This window comes from Dasypus novemcinctus, chromosome 19 (assembly GCF_030445035.2).
Source record: "Dasypus novemcinctus isolate mDasNov1 chromosome 19, mDasNov1.1.hap2, whole genome shotgun sequence".
Classification (NCBI taxonomy): domain Eukaryota; kingdom Metazoa; phylum Chordata; class Mammalia; order Cingulata; family Dasypodidae; genus Dasypus; species Dasypus novemcinctus.
The window spans coordinates 52,626,136-52,650,545 of NC_080691.1; the positions used below are offsets into that span (position 1 = coordinate 52,626,136).

General features: G+C 48.5%; 1 protein-coding gene across 4 annotated transcripts in view; it reads left to right on the plus strand.

Annotated features, from left to right (window-relative positions):
- The window catches only part of TANGO2 (transport and golgi organization 2 homolog), a 51,455-nt gene that overhangs the window by 17,961 nt on the left and 9,084 nt on the right, over positions 1 to 24,410 (plus strand). For all 4 annotated transcript variants that reach the window (XM_023583694.3, XM_004475187.4, XM_058281856.2 and 1 more), the window contains 4 exons: positions 4,423 to 4,511; positions 11,794 to 11,913; positions 12,488 to 12,602; positions 17,049 to 17,119. In XM_023583694.3, the coding sequence (XP_023439462.1) occupies positions 4,423 to 4,511; positions 11,794 to 11,913; positions 12,488 to 12,602; positions 17,049 to 17,119 (395 nt within the window). The remainder of the gene's footprint in view (positions 1 to 4,422; positions 4,512 to 11,793; positions 11,914 to 12,487; positions 12,603 to 17,048; positions 17,120 to 24,410) is intronic.

Here is a 24,410-nt window from a genome sequence, read left to right on the forward strand (position 1 = left end):
AAGCATGGGAAGCAGATGTAGCTCAGAGGTTGAGCACCTGTTTCCCATGTGCAAGGTCCCAGGTTCAATCCCTGGTACCACCTAAAAAAAACAAGACCAAAAACAGGAAGCATGTTCAGTATATGAGTGAAAGAAAATGTTTGGGTGGGGCCACACTAAACTTAACCCCCACCCATGGGTGATGGCAGTGTCTCTTTGCCTAGTCACCATGAGTAGCCTGGCTGGAGCCCAGGAAGGCAGCAGTGCTGGTGGAGGAATGAGGCATGGCCCAGTCTCTTCCACCCAGGGGACAGGACAGGCTTCCCCATTGGGCTCACTGCCTTGACCTGGGCTGGGCCCTGGCTGAAAACTGGCATTGCTGGGCTGTTCCATGGGTGGCCATGGCTCGTATTAAAGGAACAAGCGACATCCCCTGCCTTGCCCTGGGGTACATCCCGGAGACCTGGAGCAGCTCATGAGCCAGCCATGCAGCCAGAACAGTGAGCTGGGCTACAGCTGGGGTCAGTGTGACTGGACATGGCTCCAGAAGGTGGTGAGGTACCAGTGCAGGGCCAGGAGTTGACAGGGCCTCTACCGTCCTCGGTCATGTTAGGCACCTGCCCGGCTTCCTGGACCATGGCAGGGGGAAGAGTTTGCATGTACATCTTATACACTGCCGTGCCAATCTGACTGCTAGATCCATGCCCCAAAGAATTAATTCTTGCACATCAATATTCATGATAGTGGCATAATTCACAAATGCCAAAAGGTGGAGACACCCATGTGTCCATTGACAGATGAATGGGTAAACAAAATGTGGTCCATCCAAACAATGGAATACTATGCAGCTGTCAAAAAGGAATGGCAATCTGATACATGGCTGAACCTTGAAAACACTGTATGAACTGAAATAAGCCAGGCACACATGGACAAATATTATATGATCTCATATACATAACAAGAATATACAAAGTCATACTACACATTGTATAAGTCAGCCAAAGGGGTGCTGATGCAAAGTACCAGAACTCTGTTGGGTTTTTTTTCCCCCACACTCTAATTCATATCTTATTCCTCCATCCTGAGGACAACCCAGGGATAGCGATGTCCACTCCACCTCTAAATCAAGAGGGGGCTTAGATCCCACATGGCTGATGGATGGGATTCTGCTGCTTGTAGTTGTAGACTCTCTCGTTTCCCTGGTGTGGTGGTTGACCATCCTCATTTCCCTGATAGCTGACCTGGTTAAGTCCAACTGCAACTGTGCTGAGGCTCAAGGCCCACCTGGCACATGGACAGTCCAGAGATTCAAGTCTCCTGAGCATACAACAACCCCAGTGCCAACCACAGGTTCAGTAAAAGTGACAGAAGAGGCATGCGTAGAGCAGTCACATCTGAGTCCAGCTCCATCACTCTCAGGAGCACAAATTCCAAAGTAGGGCCAACTGACATGGCACTGAACTCCAGAGCCATCTGCCATGACTGTGGGACCTGGGTGTCTCTATAGCCCTCAGGAGCACCAGTACCTGTGTTCTGTTGGCTTTTATAAAGGGTATTTATTTAGGGTAGAAGCTTACAGTTACCGGGCCCTAAAGAGTCCAACTCAAGGTAACATAAGAGATACTTTCTCACCCAAAGTCTGTTGCCACGTGTTGACGCAAGATGGCAGGCATGTCTGCAAGGGTTCAGCCTTCCTCCTTCTTCTTAAGACTCCATGGTCCCAGCTTCTTCTAATCTCTGCTGTAGGCTGGCCTAAGGCTCATCTCTCTCCCAGGGACCTGTTTCTTTCTGGGCTCAGCTGCTCTGGTCTCTCCACAAGACTATCAGGCTCATCTCTTTTCCCAGGGCTATGGAGCTTCTGTGTGAAAATCTATTTTATCAGCCCAAGGAGGCTGGGACTTAATGCTGGTCACACTCTTAATGATATGGTTGGCTCAAAGCCCTAATCTTACATAATTTAATCATATGTCTCAGCTGAATCTAATACAATCAAAGGGTTATCATACCAGAGGGACAGACCAGTTTACAAGCAATCTGTATTTTTTTTTGGAATTTGTAAATAATATCAAACTGCCACACACATTATCAGGGGTGGGGATGGGGAATGACGCTTTATTGCTTAATGGATACAGAGTTTCTGTTTGGGTTGATGAAAAGTTTTGGTAATGGTGATAGCACTAGCACAATACTGTTAATGTAATTAATGCCACTGAATTGTATATTGAAAATGGTTAAAATGGGAATTGTGGTCATGGTGGTTTGAAGCTGTTTGGACCCCAGAAAAGTATCTTCCTAAAGTTAATCCATTCCTGTGGATGTGGACCCATTTTAAGGAGAGCCTTTCGGTGAGTAGGATCTGAGGATGTGACCCACCTCATTCATGGTGGGTATTACTTATTTTACTGGAGTCCTTTATAAGAGAATGAAATTCAGATAAAGAAGAAGCCATAGAAGCCAGAAGTTGAAAGCAACAAAACCCGGAAGAGAAGGGAAAGAGAAGAAGATGCACCATGTGCCTTGCCATGTGACAGAGGAGTCCAGGATCTCCGTCAGGAAGATGGTCTCATCTTGATGATGCTTTGATTTGGGCTTTTTTTTTTTCAGTTTCATAACTGTAAGCCAACTGTTAAAAGCCAACCCATTTATGGTATCAGCTTGGAGCAGCTTTAGCAAACTAGGACATTGGGGGTATACACAAGTGATCACAAATTTTAAAAAACAGCCATAAAATCTACAGCCGTGGTGTCTTTATGATTTCACGTTTTACAATGAGCCATTGCCATTTTCCCAAATTGACGTAATCAATGCATAAAATTGATTCTTTAAACTCTTTAGAGGGAAGCGGACTTGGCCCAGTGGATACAGCGTCCGCCTACCACATGGGAGGTCTGCGGTTCAAACCCCGGGCCTCCTTGACCCGTGTGGAGCTGGCCCATGTGCAGTGCTGATGTGCACGAGTGCCCTGCCACGCAGGGGTGTCCCCCACCTAGGGAAGCCCCATGCGCAAGGAGTACGCCCCATCAGGAGAGCCACCCAGCACAAAAGAAAGTGCAGCCTCCCTAGGAGTGGCACCACACACACGGAGAGCTGACGCAGCAAGATGACACAACAAAAAGAGACACAGATTCCCATGCCGCTGACAACAACAGAAGCGGACAAAGAAGACGCAGCAAATGGACACAGAGAACAGACAACTGGGGCGGGGGGGAAGGGGGGAAGGGGGAGAGAAATAAATTAAAAAAATAACATAAACTCTTCGGAGTCTCAGCCCTGACCCTGCCTTCTGGTTCAGGCCCGTGGGGTGCCCATACTGCAGCAGTGCGCTCATCAGCCTCCGGCTCTTGGCATCACTCACAGAGTGAACATTTGCTAATAAGCACCTGGGTGTCCCCTGTCAGGGAAAACGGTGCTGAGATGTTCTTTCAGAAGTGTTGGCGGAGACCCTGGAGGTTGAAGTGGTCAGCGCAGGGACCAGCCACTTTCCTACCCGGTCGCCATTTAAGCTTACTTAGGTCAAAAGAGCCAAACCTGGGCTTGAAACTCAGTTTTTGAACCTCAAAACCAGGGCTCTTAAAATCTTCATTAACATCTTTCCTCATCACAGAAGATGCTTATTGGATTCATAATGCAAAAAAAAAAAAAAAAAAAACCCAAAAAACTAATAAACAGCGGAGACGCCTTTCCTCCTCACCCCAAAATAAAACCTCAACAAAGAAAAGACCCCATTACGGAGCTGCTGCCCAGTGGTGTTTGGTGTGTGTCTTGTGGCACATGGTGTGTGTCTCATGGCATTTGGTGTGTGTTGGGACGCTTGATATGTGTCTCATGGGGTTTGGTGTGCATCTCGCGGGGCTCGTTGTGTGTGTCCTGCAGGGCTTGATGTGTCACATCGGGTTTGATGTGTGTGTGTTTTGTGTGTCTTGTCGGCTTGGTGCGCGTCTCACTGGGCTTGGTGAGTGTCTCATGATACTTGACGTGTGTCTTGCAGCCCTGGATGGACGTGCCCACTTTCCCAGGAAGCCCATGGGCTGCAAGAGCCCCCAGCCCTGGCCCCAGGTGGCCACGGGCATGTGCCCCACCACCCCATCTCCTTGCCACAAATGGCATGGGCCCAGCACCCTGCCCATTTCCTCGGTCTCCTGGAGCACAGCCCTGGCAGCAGACTTGTCGGGGAGCTGGGAGGTGGGGGTGTGGGGTGGTGGAGCTGGGAGGGGTGTTGGGTCCCCCCCATCTACCCACATTGTGGTCCCTGACTGGGTGAGCCACTGGCAGCAGATGGCAATGGGTGTGCAGCGTATATACTAGAGGGGATGTCTGTGTCCTCTTTGTGACTTGCCCATTTTGCTACTGAGGCAAATTTACTGTGTTAACAAGACAGAAAAAAATAAGGTTTTCCCATTTCTCTGTTTGTCTGAGATCTGCCATTGTGCTTTTTTCTTCTAGGCTCATTCTAGCAGCCAACAGAGATGAATTCTACCACAGACCGTCCAAGTTAGCAGACTTTTGGGGGAACAACAATGAAATCCTCAGCGGTAAGTCCTTATTAACAGAGAGCCTAGGCCCACACTGCGTGGCCCAGCCCGGCCCCCAGCGTGGCATGGAAATATAGACCACAGGATGCTTTTCACAATTAGTTGGTTTATTTTGGGTATAGATGCAGAAAGTATAAACCGATTCAGACAAATTTCTTTCTTGAGGGGTTCTGCTCCAAAAGTTGGGGTCCAGGGCCAAAATTGGGATCAGCAACCCCAACACTGGGCACAGTCCCCCCATGCCATGGCTCCTGAAAGACATGGTCAGCCACATGTCGTGGCTACTCCCTGTGAAAGGATCGTGTAGTTTCTTTATTTTTTAGAGCAGTTGGAAGTTTGCAGGAAAAATCACGCAGAAAGTACAGAGTTCCCAGTTGGTTTTGTTTAAATGTACCCGTTCGCCTAAAAGGGCATGTGCTTGGAGTTGTGGGTGGTACAAACCCGCACTTGATCACCTGGGGTGAGTGGGGCAGGTGTGTGTGCACACACGTTTATATTGACGTCCAGCACCCCTTGCCCCAGCTTGGCCTGAGCTGGGAGCAGAGATGTAGCCGGTCAAGTTGAGGGGGAGCTGGGCACTGAAGCCTTGCCAGGTGTCCGTGTGGCATGTGGCATCCTTTGGGGGGAAGGAAGTGAAGGGGATGGCATGTCCCTTGCCTGTGCCATTGGCCGCCTCAGGGGGTCATTGGGCAGGGAGGGTACCCAGCCTGCGAGGTGGCAGACTCTATGTGGAGGGTTGTGTGGCCCATGGCTGGTCAGGCCCTCCGCCCGTGGGCCAGGTTCCCTTCCTGTTTGCTGCCACCTCCCCAGCCTCCCTGGAGCTCTGCCCCTTCCCGCCTGCCCACCCCGGGGGCCTCTCCCAGGGCCCCCAAGCTGCAGGAAGGGTTGGATAGGGTGGCAGTTAGGTTGACTACGTACCCCAGCGATAGACACGTTCTTAATCTTAATCCACGTCCCTGTCGGGTGACCACATGTGGTAAATCGAATCTTTCGAAGGTGTCGTTTTCAGTGGAGGTGTGGCCAACGGATTGAGGGTCTGCCTTAATCCTTATTACTGGAGGCCTGATAAAGAGAAGAAACTGGAAGCCAGACTCAGAGAGAAAGCTGCAAGGAGAACCTGAAGCTGGAAGTCAGCGGAAACCAGGAAAGCAGGCAAAAGGGAACAGAGGGGGATACGGATGTGGCTCAGCAGTTGGCACCCGCCTACAACATGGGAGGTCCTGGGTGCCTCCTAAAGAAAACGAGGTGGCACAACAAGATGACACAACAGGGAGACGCAATGAGAAAACACAATAAGAAACAACAAAATGAAGAAGCACAGTAAGAAATAACAACAAGCAGGGAGCCGAAGTAGCTTAAGCAACTGGGGCCTCCCTCCCACAAGGGAGGTCCCGGGTTTGATTCCTGACGCCTCCTAAAAAGAAAATGAGCAGACACAGAGAACACAACGAACAGAACAGAGAGCAGACAGTGGACTCAAACAACGGCAGGGGGCGGGGAAAAATAAGTAAATAAATTTTTTTTAAAAAGGAAAAGGAAACAGAGACGGCCATGTGACAAAGGCAGAGGCACAGCCAAGGGGCCACAAGGATGGCGGCAGGCTGGCACCAGGACGCCGCAGACTTTGGGAAGAAAGCATGGCCTTGCCGAAGCCTCCATTTTGGATTCCCAGCCTCCTAAACCATGAGCTGGTCAATGCTTGTCGTTTCAGCCAACCAGTGTGTGGTATCGGTCATAGCAGCTCTGGTAAACCAAGACAGGTGAAGTGTCTGCAAGCCTGGTGGCGGAGTTTAGCCAGAAGGATCCTGGGTAGGTTTGGGATCTGGGGATGGGGTTGGGGAGGGGTGACAGGATAAGAAAGCCTCGGGGCCTGGGTCAGCCCAGCGCCCGTGTGGAAGGAGGCCCAGAGCAAGGCGAGACCCAGAGGGCCCCTCTTGGGCAGTGAGTCTGAAGGGCTGGCAGCCAGTAGGGAAAGCTGCTCTGAGGCTGTGAGCCAGGATTGTTGGAAGCAAGAGGGTGAAAAGGTGAGTGCTCAGGGCTATGTCTTGGCTTCATCGGCTCCTACCCGAGAGACCCCTGGGAAAGCCTAGGCACACAGACTGCAGGTTAGGGGGTGTGGCTGGCGGAGAGACCCCCATGGCTTAGGACTCGAAGCTCTGGGCACATTTAGTGCAGAGGGCACAGAGCCGGGGCCTTGGTCAGGAGCTGACAGCCCATCTCACAAGGGGACAATGGTAGGGGGAGGTCTCTGGGAGGAGCTGACAGCTAGTGCCCCATAGGCAGTGGGGGGGGGGATCTCAGCAGGGCTGCCATGGACCTCCCAGGGGTGGTGCGGTCAGGCCTGTGGTGCCATAGGAGCTTGGCTGAGAGAGCCTGTGGGTTCACCAGCGTGACAGTTTAAAATTCTTTTGTGAATCCCAGAAAAGATCAAGTTCTTAGGACCAGTCCATGCCTCTGGGTTTAAGATCACCCACAGTTAAGGGACCTTTGATTAGACCACTTGATGAGATCGCTTGAGGGCCTTTGATCGGACATCACTGAGGCATGACCCACGTCGTGCCTCTGCCCACTTCCTGGGAGTGACAGTTTAATATTATTTATCAATTCCAAAAACGAGGGATTATTTGTAAACTGGTCTGTTCCTCTGCACACAAGGAGTGCTATGCCACGCAGGGGCGTCTCTGCGTAGGGGTGCCCCACGTGCAAGAAGCACGCCCCACAAGGAAAGCCACCCTGCATGAAAAAAACGCAGCCCACCCTGGAGTGGCGCCGCACCCACGGAGAGCTGACACAGCAAAATGATGCAACAGAAAAGACACCCAGCTTCCCTGTGCCACCTGATAATGCAAGTGGACGCAGAACACACAGCAAATGGACACAGAGAGCAGACAACTGGGTGGGGGGGGGGAGAGAAAGAAATAAAATAAATCTTAAAAAAAAAAAAAGCCAACAGAGTTCTGGTGTTTTGCATCAGCACCCATTGTGGCTGACTAATGCACTGTGGTCTTATATAAACTGAGAACTGGAAGCAGAAACACGCAGAGAAAGACAGCTGCCGTTCTGACCCTGCTGTGTGAGGGAGAGGACTCCGGATCACCCACAAGTGCGGGAAGACAGAGAAACCCCTAGACACAGAAAGCACTGCTGCCATTTCTGACCCTGCCAGGTGAGAGAGGACTTCAGGGGTGGCAGAGTCCAGCGCCACCTGGCCCTGCCACGTGATAGGACTCCAGGATCTGCCAGCAGACGACCTTGGTGAGAAAGCACCTCTTGATAGGTGCTTTGAGGTGGCCTTTCCATGGCATCAGAACTGTAAGCTTTTACCACAGATAAGCACCCTTTATAAAAACTAACGCATGGGAAGCGGCTGTGGCTCAACCAGCTGGGCTCCCGTCTACCATATGGGAGGCCCTGGGTTCACGTCCTGGGGCCTCCTTGTGAAGGCAGGCTCACCCACATGCCACAGAGCGCCACCCGGCCCACAGGCATCACAGAGAGCTGACTCAGAAGGTGATGCAACAAAAAAAAGGGAGAAAAGCAAAAAAACAAAAGCGCACAGTGAATGGACAGAGCAGACTAGCAAGCAAGCCACAAGGGGGAGGGGAAATAATACAGACACAGAAGAATGCACAGCGAATGGACACAGAGCAGACAGCACACAAAATGCCACAAAGGGAGGATAAAAAAAAATCCCATTAGCCTCAGGGGCCCCCTTTGTCCCTAACCCCAACTCCAAGAAAAAAAAAAAAAGCCAACACGTTTCTGGTATATTGTATTAGCAGCCTTAGCAAACTAAATCAGCCAGGAACATTCCAGCCATCCCAGGCAAAGGAAGAACAGAAAGGGGGTGAGGGATGGGCAGGTGATGCAGTCGCTGCTGCAAGACCCTGGACTGGGGGACTAGTGGGTGGTGGGGGCAGGCCAGGGCTGGGGAAACAGAGAGGGCCAGGAGCTGATGGCTGGGAGAAGTGAGAAACAGAACTTCTCTGAGAGAGGCAGACAGGCAGCACCTCATGAGGCAGGGATTCCCTCATTTTGGTGGATGAGGCCACGGGCTGCTTGGCCATCACAGCCACCTGGCTCCATCCACCCTGGCACTTGGGCCTGTGCCCTGCCCCTGAAAGAGTGGCGGTTCCAGCTCGGGTTCTCTACTGCGTGGAATCATTCTGCTAATGTTGTGATTTGGAGCTGACTGGCTGGCACGCTGATGTGGGCTCCTGCCTAGCGGAGAGTCCCTGCCCACCACAGTGCCAGGTGGACCGTGTCCATTGCGCCTGTGTTAGGGCTGGAAGATGCCGAGGTCCACGTGCTCTCGTGCCTCTCACCAAACTGCGTGCAAAGTTTTAGGCCATCGGTTCTCAAAGTATGGTCCTTGGCATCAGCACCACCTGGGGACTTACTAGAAATTCAGATCGTCAAATTTAGAAAAACTTCGGCTATTATTTCTTCAGATATTTTTTCCTGTCCCCTGTTCTCTTTCCTTTCTTTCAGGGACTCCAGTTACACATATATTACTTCGCTTGAAGTTGTCCCACACTGCAATGATACTCTACCCATTTTTGCAAACCCTCTTTTCTCTCTGTGTTACATGTTAGATGGTTTCTTTTGCGAAGTCTTCAAGTTCACTAATCTTGTTTTTTGCAATGCTGTTAATCTGAATCTGTGTGTTTTTTGTTTTTTTTTTTTGAAGTGCCAGGGGCTGAACCCAGGACCTCGTATGTGGGAAGCCAGAGGTCAACCACTGAGCCACATCAGCTTCCCCAAGTTGGTTTTTTCATTTGTTTTGCTTGTTGTTCATTGTTTTGTTTTGTTTTGTTTTGTTTTCAGGAGGCACTGGGAACCGAACCCCGGGTCCTCCCGTATGGGAGGTGGGAGCTGAACTGCTTGAGCCACATTCGCTCCCTGATCCTATGTATTTCTTATCTTATACATTGTCATTTCCATCTCCAGAAGTTTGACTTGAGTCTTTTTTATAACTTCCTCATCTATACTTAACTCTTTTAGCATATAAATACATTTGCAATAAGTATTTTAATGTGCTTGTCTGCTAGTTCTGACATCCCTATTAGTCTTGGGTCAATTTCAATTGATTGGTTTAACTCCTTTTAATGGTTCAGATTTTCCTGCTTCTTTGCATGCCTGGTAATTTTTGACTATGTCCCAGACATTTGTGAATTTTATCTTGTTGAGGAGTGAATAGTTTTTTGTGCCAGTAAATATTGTTGACCTTTGTTCTGGGACATAGTTAAGTTACTGTGAAACAGTTTTATCCTTCAGGTCTTGCTTTTAGGATTTGTTAGGCAAGGTGGGTCTGGAGCTATGCCCAGCCTAGCGCTAATTACCCTCACCTTCTGAGGCATAACCTTTCTAACTACTTACCCAGTGCCCTGCCTTGGGAATAGTGGATTTGTTTTTCTTTGTCATTCTGTTTCTAATCCTTTGGGCTGGTTCTTTCCCCAGCCTTGGGTAGTTTCCTCACACATCGCTGGTCAGTCCTTAGCCAAATACTCAGTGGGCCCTCTGCAGTTTTTCAAGGTTCTCCATGGACTGCTATCCTCTCAGGTTCTCTGTCCTTTGAACTCTAGCTGCCTCAGTCTCCCCAGACTCTCAGCTCTGTCTCCTTAACTCAGGGTGTCTGCTGGTCTCTGCCCCAGTTCCCCCTCCCTGGGCAGGTCCTGGAGACTTCCCTGGCAGGAAGCTGGGGCAGTCACAGGGTTCGCCTCGCTTGTTTCCCATCTCTTGGGGACCACTGTCCTTTGCGGCCTGATGTCCAGTGTCTTGAAACCTGTTGCTTTGTGTATTTTCTCCAGAGTTTTGATTGTCTCAGGTGGAAGGGTAAATCTGGTCCCCATTACTTGGCCAGATGGGTAGTTTCATTTATCATTTTATTGTTGACTTGTAGGAGTTCTTTATTGTGGTGGATTGAGTCACTTTTCCCATGAACACAGGTTCAAGTCCTGATCCCCAGCCCTGTGGATGTGGATGCATCTGTAAACAGGATCTTCGAAAGGGCCTATTTAGATGAGGCCCAATCAAATCAGAGTGAGTCCTAATCCAATATGACGGAAGATCTTATAAGCAGAGGAAATCTAGAAAGAGAGATGGGACACTATGCAGAAGTAGAAGCCAGAGGAGGAGAGGCAGGCATTGATTGCTAACAAGCCACGGCTTTGGACAAAGCACAGCCTACTGATACCTTATTCTTGGACTTCTAGCTTCCAAAACTGTGAGATAATGAATTCCTGTTGTTAAAGCTGACCGGTTTGTGGTATTTGTCATAGCAACCCTGGAAAACTAAGACATTTATGTATTCTGGATACAAGTCCTTTGTTGGACAAATGTATTTTCTATTCATTTTCTCAACAATATCTTTTGGTGAGCAGAATATTTTATTTTGACAAAGTCCGGTTTATTTTTTCCTCTTGTGGTTTGTTCTTTTTTGTGTTTTATCCAAAATATCTGCCTACTCCAAGATCATATTTTCCTCTTTTCCTTCTGGAGCCTCTGGGTTTTTAGGTATAGGTTTACGATTTTTCTCAACTGAATTTTTGCATATGGTATAAGGTAAGGGTTGGGTTTAATTTTTCTCCCATCTACCCAGTTGTCTTGGCATCATTTGTTAGACATATATCCTTTTGCTTATGGGATTACCATGGCAACTCAGGTGAAAATCAGTTAAACATAATGTGTGGATCTGTTCTGGGCTCTCTCTTGTGTTCTGTGGATCTTTCTTCTGTCTTGATACCAACACCACACTCTCAATCATTGTAGTTTTCTAGTAAGTCTTGAAATCAGGTAGGGTAAGTCCTCTGGTTTTATTCTTTTTCAGGATTGTTTTGGCTATACTAGGTCCTTTGCCTGTGCATATAAATTTTAGTATCAACTTGTTCGTTTCCAGAAAATAAAACCCTACTGGGACTTTGATTGGGAGTGTGTTGGTTTGTTGATCACTCCGGGGAAAATCTTAACAATATTGAGCTTTCCAATAGGAGAACATGGCTCATCTCTCTTGTTCTTGGAACGGAGCTGACACCGTCCTGACTCTGTCCGGATCTCAAGGGGTTGAGCTGGTTCTCCATCCCATAGGGTGGGGTCTCCCTCGAGGGCACCATGGGACCCAGTGGCTGTCTCGCACTGGGAGGGTCCAAGCCCCCATTCCAAAGCCAGACCTGCCAGGCAGAGCTGTGTCTCCCCAGGCGACATGGATAGGGCGGGAAAGCAGACAGCTGGCCGAAAACCAACTGTGGCGGCACTGATGGTGGTGACTCTGCCATCTGCGCAGGGCTTGACATGGAGGAGGGCAAGGAAGGAGGCACGTGGCTCGGCATCAGCACGCGGGGAAAGCTGGCGGCGCTCACCAACTACCTGCAGCCACGGCTCGACAAGGACGCCCGGGGCCGAGGTATGGCCAGGCATGCAGGGTCAGAGTACAGCTGGGCAGGGGTTCGGGTGGGAGAATTGCATGGGTCTAATCCCAGGCACACAGCAGGGACAGGACAGAGGGTGAGAAGGTGAGCCACCCACTCCTGAGTCCAGCTGCCTCCAGGGTCCATCTCGGCTCTGGCCCTCCGAGAACACACACGGTGTTCCTCAGCCATGGGGCCATGACCAACCGCTGGGCCCTGGCCCTTCCCAGGCCACACAGCTCATGGGATGCTCCCTTACTGCTGGACCTGGGGCTTCCACTTCCCCATGGGTCAGCTTCGTGGATACCCCTTTCCTCTCTGACACTTGCCTCCTCCAGCTGGATTTCCACGTGGGCCTCCTGGGGAAAACCAAAACAGAAGTAACGTCTGCAGGGTTTTGGGCCCACCACCCAGCAGCCAGAGGTCGAGGCCTAGCCCGGGCGCCACTTGGACCACACAGACCCCTCCCAGAGACACCATCTCTGTGGGCCCGGGTCTGCCCTCCCAGGGAAGGGGCTTGGAGCCGGGTCCCCTGCAGCCTCCCTGGACATCTGCTCCCTCCCCCCCCAGGTGAGCTGGTGACGCAATTCCTGACCAGCGACACGGACAGCTTGTCCTACCTGCAGAAGGTCTCCACGGAGGGGCACCTGTACAACGGCTTCAACCTGCTCGCGGCTGACTTGAGGTGGGGGCTGTGGGGACGGGAGGATGGGGCTGTCGGGGAGGAGCAGGAGCGGGTGGCCAGCTCTGGGTCAGCAGAGCCCCCAGGCCACCCACCTGGGGCCGCTGGGCCAGGGCTGGGTTTCTACAGCTCTCCAGGCCCGTCTCAGCCCCCAGCTCCTCGGGACACCTGGAAAGCCACCCATGATTATTGGGAGGTGGGGGCCCCTCCACCACCTCTGGGAGATGTTCCCTCCCTAATTCCCCCACATGCCATCTGTGACCTGCTGTGCTGGGCCGCCTCCTGGGCCCAGGCTGGTGGCCAGCCCTGCCCCTGAGAGTTGCATGGTGTGGGGATTGGGGTCACCTGGAGGCAGCCAGGAGGGGTGCGTGGGGGAGTTGAGAACCACCCAGGAGCTGTCACAGCCAGCCGTGGACCCGGAGCCCAGGCGGCACGGGCTGGGCTGGACAGAGATTTGCATAGGCTGAGGGGCAGGTCCCCGGGCCCCCTGCAGAGGGGCACGGGCAAGTGCAGCTGGGAGTGGTTCCCAGGCCCCCCAGTGGGGCACACACTCGTGTGAGAAACCCAGAGAGGTGGGGGCCGGGGGCGAGAGCAGCACCCTTCCTGCTGTGCTTGGCGCATCTTCAGCAGGCCCCATCCCAGGTGTCCGAGTTTCAGAGAGGCAGGGACCTGCCCCCCCTGGCTGCCGCTGGCGCTGGTGGACCCTGGCCTGGGCACCCCAAGCCCACAGTCCTCAGGCTTCTAAGCTCTCTGCCTGCGAGCAGAATCCCTTGAGTTATTATCAGTGGCAAGGAAAACTGTGAACAGAAGGTGGGCCGAGAAGGATGGAAACAGAATAGCAACTATGTGGGGCAGGGGAAGCAATGATAGACTGTGAGGTGATTATTAAAGGGTAGAGCTGGAGCAGATGTAGCTCGGTGGTTGAGCACCTGCTTCCCATGAGTGAGGTCCTGGGTTCAATTTCCAGTACCTACTTTAAAAAGGGGGGAGGGGAATAGAGATTTTTTGTCTATTTTTTATTATTATTATTGTTAGAATAATGAAAATGCTCTAGTAATGATTGAAGCGATAAATGCACAACTATGTAATTATACCAGAAACCATTGATTGTACACTTTGGGTGGATTGTATGCTGTATCAATCCAACAAAGGGGTGCTGATGCAAAGAATCAGAAATCTGTCCGTTATATAAAGGGTGTTTATTCGGGGTAAACAGTTAGTTACAAGTTGATAAAAAGTCCATCTCAAGGTCGCTCTCTCACCAAAGCCAGTTGCCACGTGTGGGAGCAAGACGGTCGCCGTCTCCAGCTGGCCTCTGCCTCCCTCTGGGCTTCCTCTTCCTCTTGAGGCTCCGTGGCCCGGCCTCTTGAGGCTTCATAATTAAGTGAGGCCCTCCCTCTCCTTGCACAGGGTTGTTTCTTTCCAGGCTTATATCAGTCTCGGTTGTTCTGCTTTTTTCTGAATCTCAGCTGTAAGCTATCAGGCAGAATGTCTCCCTGGGGCTTCAGCTGTTTGAGCCTCCTCCTTTCTGTCACGTGGCAAAATAAAAAATGACAGAGCTCTCTCTTCCGTGTGTCTGTCTGTCTGTATGTTTATATCAGCCCCTCCAAGGGGTCTGAGTCACGCCTTACTGACATAGTCGAATCAAACTCCACTCTAGCAATGGAAGGAATTGTATCATCGATATGGAGATGGTGGCCACGGGAGTTGCTGAGGGCAGGGAGAGGGAGGAAGAGGTGTGCTATGGGGCATTTTCAGGACTTGGAGTTGTCCTGAATGATATTGCAGGGACAGATGCAGGACATATATCCTGCCACAACCCACTGGATGGACTGGGGGAGAGTATAGACTACAGTGTAAACTATGGTCCATGCGGTGCAGCAGTGCTTCAAAATGTATTCACCAAGTGCAATGAATGTGCCACAATGATGAAAGAGTTTGGTGATGTGGGAGGAGTGGGGATGGGGTAGAGAGTGGGGCATATGGGAACCTCTTATGTTTTTGTTTTGTTTTGTTTACAATTTTTAAGGCTTTTTTTTTGTCTTTATTTATTCTTATGTTTTTAATGTAACGTTTTATGTGATCTATTTATCTTTTAAAAAAAAGACAATAAAAACAAAAAAAACTTTAATGTACTAAACTAATGCAAGATGTTAATAATACGGTGGTATATGATAAGTCTGTATTTTATTCATGAATTCTCTAAACCTACAACTTCTCTAATTAAAAAGCAAAATAAAGGAAGGATAAACAAACAAAAAATGAATGAATATTTAGATTACCCATCCAAAGAACCATATCCAACTGAGGTGTATTTTGAGGGCAAAGGGAATATGGAATGAGCAGTGAAAAAAATGGTATTTATAAATACCAATAAGGTCTTGTGTCTAGCTGCAGAAATAATGCATGTATCATTATGAGTATTTCTTTCTTATTTTGTCATAAATATGTTTGCATGTATATATACAAAAAAAAAAAGCCCTCGAAGCAAGCTTAACAGGTAATCTAATCAAAGGCCCCTAAACTGAATTTAATATAATCAAAGAGTATCCCACTCAGAAGAACAGATTAGTTTACAAACATAAACTTTCTTCTTTGGGAATTCATAAATAATCTCAAATGCCATACCACCCCATTATTAATACCTTGCATTAGTGTGGTACATTTGTTAAAATTCATGAACATTTTTATAATTGCACTATTTTTTTTTTTTAGTCTACAGCAGGTCTTTTGGGGATTCATAAATTAATCTCAAACTGTCATATATGCTTTATTAATATGTATCGATAAAACTGATTTTTAAAAAAGAATATTACAGTAGGTAGGCCGGGGTGCAGGGGTGAGGCCGTGCAGGGGGCTGGGGCTGGGCCCCTGGTCCTGCCTTGGGGTCAGGGCTGTGCAGCCTGCTGGGCAGGACTCCCCAGCCCCGATATCCCCCCACTTCTCTGTGCTGGTCCTTCCTGAAGGCATGGACCGTGTGCGGCACCCAACACAGGGACAGCATTTCATGGGCCAGGAAGTCACTGTTTAATTTGCAGAAGAGCTTCTCCAAAGTTTTCACATGGACTTGAGGGGCTGGAATGCTGGCAGCTCCCGCGCAGTTTAGACTATTTTACAGTACACACTCAGCATCTTGAAAGCCTGGAAATACGGTCCTGGGCGCTTTGTTTGGAAGCTTCCGGAACCTTGGAAGCACCCAACCCCAAGGCACCCAAGTCAGAGACCAGACAGGGTGGTCTGTTTCCCATTGGGCATGAGGAGTGGCCATGAGGGATGGTCCTGGGCCCCTCAGGGTGGGGGCCGCTAGGTGGGCCCGTCTCCTGGAGCCCTCGGAGTGGGAGCTACTGGGTGGGCGTGGACGCGTTCCGTCAGGGCTTGGGTCTGGGCCAGACTCCAGACGGGCCCAGGTGGGCACCCGTGGCCTGACCTAGGTATTTGGGCTCAGTAGACTCTAGGGCTGACACCCCCACCCCAGCTCCCATTTCTGCCAACCATCACTAGCCACTCCCACCCCCCCACACAAGGGCCTTCAGGCAAGGCAGGACAGAGTGGGAAGCATCTTTTAGAAATTGTTACTTCCCTCATGGGTCAGGAATGAGCCTGGGATGCTAGAGGGGGAGTGTAGCAGTTTGATATAGTTATGAATTCCTAAAATAGAGATTGGATTATGTTTGTAATCTCATCGGTACCTTGCCATGATTAAATTATGATTAGGGCTTTGATTGGGCCACACAGCAGGGTGTTGAGTCCCTGCCCACCAAGGGGTATGGACTCACTGATAAAAGGCATGGCAAGAGGCAGAGTTGGAGGCATTTTGATGTTGGAGTTTTGATGCTTGAGTCTTGAGCTGGAGCGCCAGGAAGTAAGCACACAGAGGAAAGAGAAGCAAGCCCCGGGAAGAAAGGAACCCTGAGCCAGGAGAAGAACACAGATTAGAGACAGCTCCTTAGACACAGCAGAAACCCAGGGAAAGAGACAGAGCCATTTGCCTGATAGTCTACAGCTGACCTTGTGGAGAGAGGCAAAGCCTAGAGAGCCTCATAGTCTTCAGCTGACCTTGTGGAGAAAACAGAGGAGCTGAGCCCAGAGGAATCCACGAAGCCTGAACCCTCCCAGATGTCAGCAGCCATCTTGCTCCAACACATGGAAATAGGCTTTGGTGAGGGAAGTAATTTATGTTTTATGGCCTGGTATCTGTAAGCTCCTACCCCACATAAATACCCTTTATAGAAACCAGCCCGTTTCTGGTATTTTGCATCAGCACCCCTTTGGCTGACTGACACAGGGAGCCAATGGGAGGGGGAGTGCAGGGTGCAGCCATCCTGTGGATTTGGGCCCTTCCTCGCCCCTGCCTGTCTGCACGGGGCAGGGGGCAGGACACCCCAGCTCTCATCAGAGGTCAGAGCCCAGAGCCCGTCCGATCTAATCGTCTGTCCCTTCTACTCACAGCACGGCGAAGGGAGATGTCGTCTGCTACTATGGAAACCGGGGGGAGTCTGAGCCTGTCGTCCTTGCGCCAGGTGTGTGCGTCGTGGCGGGTGGCGACAGGGTGGCGCTACTCCCTGTGCTTCTCCCAGCCCAAGCCCGTTCCTCTGCTTCCTGGTACTTTCAGGCCACTTGTGGGGTGGCTTGCCTGCCCCAGCCTGGAACCCCCAGAGGCTGCCCTCCGTCCCACTACCCTGTCACCTCTACTTCCCTTCACCATGGAACCAAACACGCACCTGCCCTGGGCACCCGCCTTCTACCTAGACCCCAGCCAGTGGCCACTACCCCAGCCTACCCCGCACCCCTTTCGCTGTCCCCACCTCCACGCTCTGCTCTGCAGAGACCCTCTTGCTACCCTGGTCACGGCTGTCCCCTCTCAGGGTCTCTAAGGCTGGCACTACCTGTACTGCCAGCCTCTGCCCTCCTCTCTCACCCCCATGCCACGCCAGCCCCCTCCCTCGCTCCAGGACCACTGTCCGCACTGCCTCCCACCGCCGGCCCCTCATCAGCGGCCGTCCCCGGGCCTCCCCCTGCCTCGCTTTCATCCCCAGCCTTGCCCTTCCCATCCCCGACCTCCTTGGGTGCTCCCTTTTCCCAGAAGCCCCCCACCCACCTCCCCACTGCTGTGAGCCCTTCCAGGATCCGTGCCCTGGGGGCCCAGGCCTGATCCCCGGGCCAAGTGGACACTCAGGCCCAGGGAGTGTTGTCGGGGCGTGAGGGGACAGGAAACGCCGAGCCCGGGGCTGGGAGCCAGGCCGAGGTCAGACCCCCCACTGAGCCCTCTATGCATGCCTGACCTTGCCCCTCCTCACATCCTGGCCTGGCCACTGACCCCAGGAATGCCAAACAGAGAAGATGGGGTGCAGGCTGGGCTCTCGGGCCTGGCGGACCCCCAGGGAGGTGGTCACTGCCCCCGCCTGTGTCCTGTGCTGCGTCAGCTCCAGCTCTTCCCAGCTGACACTTCACCCACAGCAGGTTTGGGATGGCATGGGTGCTGCAGGGTGGTGAGGGGGGTGTGTTCCAGGGCCTGAAGGCCGTGTCTCCCCAACCCTGGGAACATCCACAGGGCCTTTCTCCCCCACCCCCAACCCCACCACACACACACACACACACACACACACGTCTGCCAGGGATGGAGTGGCAGTGAGGGCGGCATCCTGCCTCCCTGCACGTCCTCAGGGCACAGCGGCCACTGGTGACCGATCAGGTATGACCCACAGACTCTAGAAACACGTATGAGGCCCCGCCAGGAATGGATGGAGATGTGGCCCCTTGCTCAGTGCACTGCACTGAGGTCCCCGCCTGGAGGCCAGGAAGGGCCCTCTGGGGCGTGGGCATGCCGGGAGGTGGTGCCGTGGTGGGACTTGGGGGAGCAGGTATATAGCTCAAGTGGTTGAGCACCTGCCTCCCACGTACGAGGTGTCGGGTTCGATCTCTGGTATCTCCTAAAAAACAAGGACAACAAAAAACGAGCTGGACTAAGATCCTTCCTGAGCTCGGGACAACTCCTGTGCCCGTACCTTCTCTCCAAGCTCTTGGGAGCGTGACTGAGCATGGTGTGGGATTTGGGGTCAGGGGGTGGGCGTGGAGAAGGGGGCAGCGGATGGCAGTGTTCAGGCACAGTGTATCGGCCTCACTAGGGGCCTCCAGAGAGAGGGTTACCCTGGAGCCCACCTGCAGCAAAGAGGTGTGGCTTAGAGTAGAGCCACCCCAGCTGCCTCCAGGTCACCTGAGCAGGTGTGACCAGTGGCCTTCTGGCCTAAAGACCCAAGGCCAGACTTCCAACACGGAGGGTTTCCCACATCTACCCCAACCCCCCTACCATGCCCCCTGCCCATGTCCCCCACCCTCAGTCCTAGGGCCCGGGACCACCCCCCATGCCAGCCACCCTGAGTATCCTTGCGGCAGCCCCTGTCCCTCTGGGGCAGCCTGTGCCCACACCAGGTCCCAGCCCCCCAGGCCATCCTCTGGCCCATGTGCTGCCCGTCTAGACTTCCCACCATGGCACCGCCCCGCCACTGGTTACATTCACAGTGTTCAGCAACCATCACCCCCATTTCCAAAACTTTTTATCACTCTGAACAGAAACTCTTTACCCCTTAAGCAATACCTCTTTATTTCTCCACTCCCAGCCCTTGGTAGCCTCTAATCTGCTTTCTGTCTCTATTAATTTTCCTTTTCTAGAAAATACAATATTTGTCCTTTTGTATCTGGCTTCTTTCATGCAGCATGATGTCTTTAAGGTTCTTCCATGCTGTAGCAAATATCAGTACTTCATTCCTTTTTATGCTCAATAATATTCCACTGTATGGATATACTATATTTTGTTTATCCACTCATCTGTCAATGGATATCCAATGGATATTTCCACCTTTGGACTATTGTGAATAATGCTTCTGTAAACATTGTAATATTGTTCAAGTCCCTGCTCTCAATTGGGGGGGCCATATCCCTAAGAGTGGAATTTCTGAGTCATATAGTAACTCTGTTTTCCAAAACAGCTGCCCTGTCTTACATTCCCATTGGCAATGCATGTTATCCTCATCAACACTTCTTATTATTCCAGGCTTTGTATGCTAGCCATCCTGGTGGTTGTGAAGTGATATCTTATTGTGATTTTGATTTGCATTTCCCTAATGACTAATGACATTAAGCATTTTTTCATATGTTTATAGGTCATTTGTGCATTTTCTTTAGAGAGACGTTGACTCAAGTCCTTTGCCCATTTTAAAAATTGGGTTGTTTGCCTTTCTGTAGTTGAATTGTAGGTATTCTTTGTATATTCTGGATAGTAATCCCTGTTTTAGTTTGCTAAAGCTGCCGAAGGCAATATGCTGAAATGGGTTGGCTTTTACAATGGGGATTTACTAGCTTACACGCTTACAGCTCTGAGGCCATGGAAATGTGCTAATCAAGGCATCATCATGCAATGCTTTCTCCCTGAAGACTGGCTACCAGGGATCCTAGACGTGTCTGTCACACAGCAACAAGGCAAATGGCAACATCTGCTGGTCTCTCCCTTTGACTCTGAATTTTATTGCTTTCAGCTTCTAGCTTCTGTAGCTTTCTCTCTCTCTCTTTATCCTGTTTATAAAGGACTCCAGTAAGAGGATTAAGATCCACCCTGGGCCATGCCTTAACTGAAGTAACCTCATCAAATGACACTACTTAAAATAGGTTCACACCCACAGGAATGTATTAGCTTTAAAAACCTAATTTTCTGGGTTCCATACAGCTTTAAACCATCACAATCCCTTATGAGATACATGAATTGCAAATATTTTCCCCTGCTCTGTGGGTTGTCTTTTTACTTTCTTGATGGTGTGCTTTGAAGCATAAAAGTTTTTAAATTTGATGATGCTTAATTTATCTATTTTTCCTTGGTTGCTTGTACTTTGGTGGGATCCAGGGTCACAAGATTTTCTCATATGATTTCTTTAAGAGTTCTGTATTAGTCAGCCAAAGGGGTTCTGATGCAAAACATCAGAAGTTGGTTGGTTTTATAAAGGGTATTTATTTGGGGTAGGAGCTTAGAGATACCAGGTCATAAAGCATAAGTTACTTCCCTCATCAAAATCTATTGTCATGTGTTGGAGTGAGATGGATGCCAAAGGCTGTGAGGGTTCAGGCTTCCTGCGTTCCTCCCTTCCACAGTCTTGCTTCTCTCCAGGTTCAAGATTCCTTTCTTCCCAGGGCTTGCTTTTTCCTGGGCTCAGGGTTCCTCTCTTCCTGGAGTGGCTTCTCTTTCTTCTGTGAGCTTACTTCCCGGGGCTCCAGCCTTAAGGTTTCAGCATCAAACTCCAACATCAAAACTCCAACATCAAACACCCTCAACTCTGTCCTTTGCCATGCCTTTTATCTGTGAATCCCCACTCACGAAGGGGTGGGGACTCAATGCCCTAATGACATGGCCCAATCAAAGCCCCCATCATAACTCAGTCACGCCCAGGTACAGACCAGATTACAAACACAATCCAATATCTATTTTTGGAATTCATAACCATATCCAACTGCTACAAGTTCCATAGTCAGGTCTTTCATTGAGGGCTTTGACCCATTTTGAGTTAATTTTTGTGTGTTACGTGCGATTGGGGTATAACCTCTTTCTTTTGCAAATGGATATCCAGTTGTCCCAGCACTGTTTGTTTGAAGAGATTATTCATTCCCCATTGAAAGAATTTGATACCCTTGTTGAAAATCATTTGGCCAGTAGATGTGCAGGTTATTTTTGTCCTTTTGATTCTATGCCATTGCCAGTACCACACTCTTTTGGTGACTGTAGCTTTGTACTAAGCTCTGTACTAAAGTTTACTTAGTTTGATTACTTTGGTTTGATTTACTTATTTTAATTTGTTTACTTTGATTACTGTAGCTTTGTACTAAGTTTGTAAAGTCCTCCAACCTTTTCCTTCTTTTTCAAGATGGTTTTGGCTATCAAGGCCCTTTGCAATTCCATATGAATTTGAGGATCTGCTTTTCTCTTTCTTTTTTTTAAATAAAATTTTATTGAAGTATATCATTCATACTTGAACATACATAAATAATAAGTGTATAATAAAATTTGAATTTACAAAGCAAACATGCATATCATCATATAAGGCTTTCATGCATCTCCCTACCTCCAACACCTTTATTGTTGTGAAACATTTGTTCAAATATGAAAGAGAATTGTCAAAATATTACTACTCATAGCCTATAGCTTACATTTGATGTGTTTTCTCCCCAACTCACCCAGTTATTAACACCCTGTACTAGTACTATATATTTATTATTGTTCAGGAGAAAACATTCTCACATTTGTCCTGTTAACCACAGTCTATCATCCACCACTGGGTTTCCTGTGTTATACAGTCCTGTGCTTTGTATGATCCATTCAAAGTGTACACTCAGTGACTGTCATTTTCATGAGTTGTGCTGTCATCATCTTAGTCAATTTTAGAACATTTTCATTATTACAAAATGAAAAATCCCATACTTCCTTTTAACGCCCTGTTGTTGTCCCTTAGTATTGACAAAAAAAAAAATCTTCTTGCCATTGCTGCAAAATATTACAGTATTACTGTTAACTATCATCCATAAGTTACATTAGTTGTAATTTTTCTGTGGGGGGGAAAGGTCGTTGGAATTCAATGGGTATAGTGTTGAATCTATAGATTTCTTTGGGAAGTATTGATATCTTAATAACATTGTCTTCTGATCCATGAACACGTCACAATGTCTTTCCATTTATTTAGACATTCTTTCATTTTTTCCCACAATATTTTGTAGTTTTCAGTATATAAATTTCATACCTTCTTGGTTAAATTTATTCCTAGATGTTTTATTCTTTTAGGTGCTCTTGTAATTGAATTTTTTCCTTAAGTCCTTTTCTGTATTCTGTTCATTGCTGGTTTACAGAAACCTAACTGATTTTTGCATATTGGTCTTGTATCCAGAAATTTTGCTGAATTCATTTATTAGTTTTTCTAGCTTTCTTGTGGTTTCTTTGGGATTTTCTATATATAGGAACATGTCATCTGTGGATAGAGATAATTGTACTTCTTCCTTTCTAACTTGGATGCCTTTAAAAAATTTTTGTTTCTGGTTTTGTGGGTTTGCTTTTAAATAAACTATTTTTAGCACATTTTAGGTTTATAGAAAAATTGCACGAAAAGTATAGAGAGTTCCCATATATCCTCCCACATACATAGTAAGATGTTAACATTTTACATTATTGTGGTACATTTCTTAGAGTTGTTGAACCAGTATAGATACATTATTGGTAACTAAGTCCATAGTTTACATTAGGGCTTCACTCTTTGTGTTGTATGGTTCTGTGAGTTTTGACAAATATATAATGTCCGGTATCCACCATTATAGAGTGTGATACAGAATACTTCCACTACTCTAAAAAATGCCCTATGCTCCACCTGTTCACCCCCCTTCCCCCACCAAACCTGTGGCAACCACTGATTTTACTGTCTCTATAGTTTTGCCTTTTCCAAAACGTCATACAGTTAGAATCATACAGTATATAGCTTTTTCAGACTGGCTTCTTCGGATGCCTTTTATTTCATTTTCTTGCCTAATTGCTCTGGCCAGAACTTCCAGTACAATACTGAATACTGTGGGCATCCTTTTCTTCTTCCAGATCTTAGGGGGAAAGCGTTCAGTCTTTCACCATTGAGTATAATGTTAGCAGTAGGTTTTTCCTAAAAGCCCTTTATCATGTTCATGACGTTCCCTTCTATTCTTAGTTTGCCAAGTGTTTTGATCATGAAAGGGAGTTGGATTTTACCAAATGCCTTTTCTGCATCTGTTGAAATGAGTTTGTAGTTATTGCTTTTTCTTTAGTTCTATTAAAGTGGTGTATTATTACCCCAATTAATATTCATATGTGAAACCATCCTTGCATTCCTGGAATACATCCCACATGGTTAACATACTCTTGAATTTGGTTTGCTAATGGATTTTTGCTGTGGATTTCTGCAACTACATTCATAAGGGATATTGGGCAATAGTTTTCTTGTGATTTTTCTATCTGGCTTTGGTGTCAAGGTAATGCTGGCCTCATGGAAGGAGTCAGGAAGTGTTCCCTCCTCAAGTTTTTTGGAAGAGTTCAGAAGGATTTGGTTAATTCTTCTTTAAACATTTGGTTAAAAGCACCAGTGAAGCCATCTGGTCCTGGACTTTTCTTTGTTGGCAAGTTTTTTTAAAATTACGGATCCAATTCCTTTACTTGTTATTAATCTAATGAGGTTTCCTATTTCCTTGAGAGTCAATTTAGACATTTTATTTCTTGGAATCTGTCCCTTTCATGTAGGTTATCTATTTTTTTTTTTTCTTTTTTTATCTTTTTAAAAAAATCTTGGACTATCTAATTTTTTGGGGTACAATTGTTCATAGTGTTCTGATCCAACTTATTCCTGGATGGTTGGAAGGTATGTCCCCACTTTTATTTCAGATTTTAATTATTTGCATCTTCTTTTTTGTCAGTCTGGCTAAAGATTTTTCAATTTTGTTGATCTTTTCAAAGAAGCAAATTTTGGTTTAATTGAATCTCTTGGCTGTTTTTCTGTTCTTGACTTTTTATTTAAAATAACAGCTTTATTGAGATTTCATTCACATACTGTACAATTCACTCAAAGTGCCTAATTCAATGGATTTTTGTATATTCAGAGTTTTGCAGCCATCACCACTGTCAATTTTAGAACTTTCTCATCATCTCAGAAAGAAACCACGTACCTGTTAGCAGTCACTTCCCATTTCCCTCTCTCCACCAGCCCTAGGTGACCTCTAATCTACTTTATCTCTGCAGATTTGCCTACTCTGGACATTTCATATGAA